Source organism: the organism of the source record quoted next, unplaced genomic scaffold, assembly GCF_019419815.1.
Source record: "Pyrus x bretschneideri cultivar Hongxiangsu unplaced genomic scaffold, Pyrus_bretschneideri_v1 Contig1, whole genome shotgun sequence".
In the NCBI taxonomy this organism is placed as follows: Eukaryota; Viridiplantae; Streptophyta; class Magnoliopsida; order Rosales; family Rosaceae; genus Pyrus; species Pyrus x bretschneideri.
Genome location: NW_025999390.1, coordinates 12,561,237 through 12,565,572, shown reverse-complemented (window position 1 = coordinate 12,565,572; position 4,336 = coordinate 12,561,237). Strand labels below are relative to the sequence as shown.

General features: G+C 34.8%; 1 protein-coding gene across 1 annotated transcript; it reads right to left on the bottom strand.

Annotated features, from left to right (window-relative positions):
• Positions 1-2,369: 2,369 nt before the first annotated feature.
• LOC125474684 lies at positions 2,370-3,825 on the bottom strand. The gene is made up of 2 exons (XM_048578674.1): positions 3,366-3,825; positions 2,370-2,788 (listed from the first exon to the last, which is right to left on the bottom strand). The coding sequence occupies exons 1-2, from the start codon at positions 3,823-3,825 to the stop codon at positions 2,370-2,372; spliced, it is 879 nt and encodes a 292-aa protein (XP_048434631.1).
• Positions 3,826-4,336: the final 511 nt, after the last annotated feature.

Sequence of the window (4,336 nt, the reverse complement as noted above, 5' to 3'; positions counted from 1 at the left end):
TTTGATTGGTTGAGTTTTCTTATCCTTGTTGTCTCTTCTTCCTTTTATAGGCAGTTTGACCCGATTGTGGTAGCTTTTGCTCTTACCTGAAAGCACTTGGAGGGTAATGAGTCATCAACTTTTTACTTGTAATGCCACTGAAAAATGTTCTTTAGCTGGTAGTAGGTTAGTCTCCATCACTTGTCATTTTAATTATAGCCACGTGGCTTGTAGCTTGGCTGAAAAAGGCTTTAATTTGCTTATGGACTCAACGGGCTTCGGGTAAGTCTTCCTTTAATTTGGCATCCTTAGGCTTTCTTTTATTTAAGCCTAATATTCAAATATTAACCCAAACAATAGTATATACACAAAAGTCATTATGGTTTGACATACTACTCAATTATGTGTTTGTATGGACATGCTTATGCGTCTTTTTCTCCACCAATTGCAAAATGGTGTTGAATCAAATTCTCATATTTCTACAACATGTATATTAAATCAAAGGGTAAATTATACAAAATTACCTCAACTATTGGTGTCACGACACTTTCATACCTCATCTTTTAAAATTGATAATGTTATACCTTGTCTTTAGAATTTGGTACAATGTTATATCTTCCGTTAGCCTGCTATTAATTTGTCAATTAAATACTGACGTGGCTTGATCCAGACCCCACTTTCTATTAAAAAAATAATAAAATATTAAAAAACTAAAAAAAAAGATCATTTAATATTTTTAAATATTAAAATAATAGAGAAAAGTTAAAAACAAAAAAAAAAAAAAAAAAACAAACAAAACAAACAAACCTTTCGTCCCTTCCACCCTCCTTCCCCCCTTCTCTCTTTCCCCATCTTCATCTTCTTCCCTGCTTAATCTTCAACCAAAAAAAAAAAAAAAATTGAAAACCTATCGACCCCCAACCCTGAAGAAGGAGGAGGAAGAGAAGAAGAAGAAGAAGAAGAAAAAAAAAAAAAAAACCCCGACCCAGTTCGTCCCCCCCCCCCAACCCACCCACCCAAAAAAAAAAAATGCGGAGGGTGAATGCGAGAGGAAGACGAACTGAGAATTTTTTTTTTTCTGGGTTGCAGGTAGGGGCTCGGTTGGGGGAGAAAAGGGGGTGGGGGGGGGGGATGGGGAAGGGATGAAGTTTTGTTTTTTTTTTTTTTTTTTTCCTTCTTCTTTTTTCTGGGTTACAACAGGTAGATGGGGGAGGAAGGGGGGAAATGGACGAAAGGTTTTGTTTTGTTTTTTTTTTTATTTGATTTATTTTTACTTTTCTTTATTATATTAATATTTAAAAGATATTAAATGATTTTTTTTATTTTTTTAATACTTTATTAATTTTTTTAATAGAAAGTGGGGTTTGGATCAAGTCACGTCAGCATTTAACTAACAAATTAACGGCCGGGCTAACGGAAGGTATAACATTGGACCATATTCTAAAGACGAGGTATGACATTGTCAATTTTAAAAAACAAGGTATGAAAGTGTCGTGACACCAATAGTTAAGGTAATTTTATATAATTTACCCTAAATCAAAAGTACTAAGATGAAATTTGGAGACTAATAAATCCCTACGAATTGATTTCTCCATCAACCTCAGAAATCCACGTAAATTACATAAGATAGCTAGCAAGAATAATTAAAATTTTGGAAGCACCGTCCCTGATAAAAATGTCACATTTTGTGTCTCTGTCAAATAATTCTCAACCCTAACTTGTGAAACACGTTGATGTTTTTGATTTCTGTCATGTCTGCTGCTGCGTAGCATTATCCAAACACGTGATTGCTATGTCCTCAATATATTGGTTTTGGACCTTTTGGGAGAACATGCGATGCTCCTGGTTCAATAAACCGATCAATGAACTAATTTTAATTTTTAGCCGCAAATTTTTTATTAATATTAGTCTTTTCGCACGTTTTCCACATTCGACATGAACATACGATACGCGACTCAATATTTTTTTTTCCAAAATAGTTCTTGATCAAGAGTTTCATTTTAAGATAATCCTCTTAATATTTCTATAATTTTCATTTTACATTGTGTTGTTCTTTGGTGTTTTTGACTTTTAATTAGAATATCTTCTCTAGGCTTTTGTAAGGTGTATTTTACCATGACCTATAATATTCATGTTTCCCATCACGTCAAAGTACCACACCAATAGTCAGATCACACAATATGTTATAACAATCTTGTAAATTGTAAACCACGTACCAAATTCTTTTGTGTCCTTGTATGCAGTGGTGAAGCTAGGATTTCTCGAGAGGAGGGGCAAAGTTAAAAGAGTGCAAGGTTAAAGAAAAACGGCAATGCAAGGTTAAAGAAAAACGGCAACAACTAAATCTTTTTATATAATAATGTCTTCCATAATTAATCAATACAAACAAATTACAATTGTTGCCGACGAGGTTTCATGTCATGAAAATGTTGCAGAATAGGCCCATTATAAATACAAGCAAATACATCTCTCTCAATGTAAACAATCATGCTATCACTCAACCATTGATCTCCCATTTTGTTACTCAATGGTATTTTCATAATCTTCATAGCAGAAAAAGCTCTTTCCACCGAAACGGTTGCAGTCGGTAACACCAAAGCCAATGTAAGAAGCTTGTACACTAACATATAGCTTTCACACCTCCCAGTCTTCACTAACTCTTTTGCAAGATCACTAATTCCTCTCAATGATGAAAACGCACTATGCATCTTCATATCATGAATGTAATTATTAAGTTGAATTGGAAGATTCATGAGGTCCATACAATCAAAATCTTGAGGATAAAATTGGGCTAAATGAACAATTTTTGCTTCATCAAAAGATGCAAAATTATTAACCGGACTCAAACATGCCATACAAAGAAGCAACTTGGTGTTTACCTCATTGAAGCGCTCATTTAATTCCTTTAGTTGCATAGAGGTCCACACGATAGTAATGGAAGTTTGTGATTTTTGGAGCTTTACGTCTTGATTTTCCAGGTACAAAATGCAAATTCTCCATGTTAGGAATGATAATATCATGCTCCTCACAAAACTTTTCTACATCATGAAACAAGTCCACAAAGTCATTATCATTCAATGATTGTAGTCTTTGCTTGCATACTTCCACTAACGCCATCGCATTCACAATATCTTGATCTTTCTTTTGCAATGCTTGTGATAACTCATTTGTAATTACCAATATAAATCTCATCAAGAAAAGGTGAAATGCAAAATCAAAAGTTTGTATGTCTTTGAATAACCTAGTTGCTTCACCGAGATTTTCTTAGTTGCGATCACTTTTAATCCACTCAACCACCTCCACCACGACTTCAAACATAACAATAATACTAACTATAGTACCATAATGTGAGTTCCACCATGTATCACATGGACGCATGAAACTACCTTCTTGATTTAACCCTTTACCCGTTTCAAGATTACCAAGATCAAGAGCTTTCTGAATTTGTTCTTGTTGTTTCTCTCTAAATGCATCACGATGCTTACACGATGATCCAATAAGATTCACCAAGCTACTAGCATTGATGAAGAAATTGGCAACATCTTCATTTTCCTTTGCCACAAATACAAGAGCTAGTTGGAGTTTGTGTCTAAAACAATGCATATAAAATGCTTGGGGGCATTTGTTCAAAATCTTTGTTTTAAGACCATTTAACTCACCTCTCATATTACTAGCTCCATCATAGCCTTGTCCTCGTAACTTGGACATACTCAAATTTGTTGTAGCAAACAATCTCTCAATGGCCTTTTCAAGCGAGCTACTAGTTGTAGAGGAAACATGTTGAACACCCAAAAACTTTTCAATTCCTTCTCGTTTTTTGTTCACATAATGTAATACCACTGCCATTTGCTCTTTAGTTGAAGAATCACGTGCTCCATCAACTAAAAGAGAAAAAAAGGCACCTTCCATATCTTTAGTGATTGCATCTATAGTTTCAATGGCACAAGTACAAACAAGATCTTTTTGAATATCGGAAGAAGTATGCTGAAGATTCTTGGGAGCATTCTCAAATACAACCTTCCTAACTTGTTCATTATGCTTGGAAAGAAATTGCATAAGCTCCAAATAATTACCCCTATTGCTTCACTTCAACGATTCATCATGGCCACGAAAAGGCAAGCCTTGTCCCAACAACCATCTTGTTCACTCAAGTAAGGCACTCAATAAAGTACGATAATTATTGTGAGCTTCATCGGTTTGCTTAATCACAAATGTTTCAATGTGTTGTTTTTGTGTCATCAAATCTCTAGCCTGCTGTACAGCTTTATTATGAAGACTTCCAACACCCCCTTCATGGACTCGAAGATTTTTGGGTCCTTTCTTCCAATTTGTAAACCCTTTCTCAGTGAAGACATCA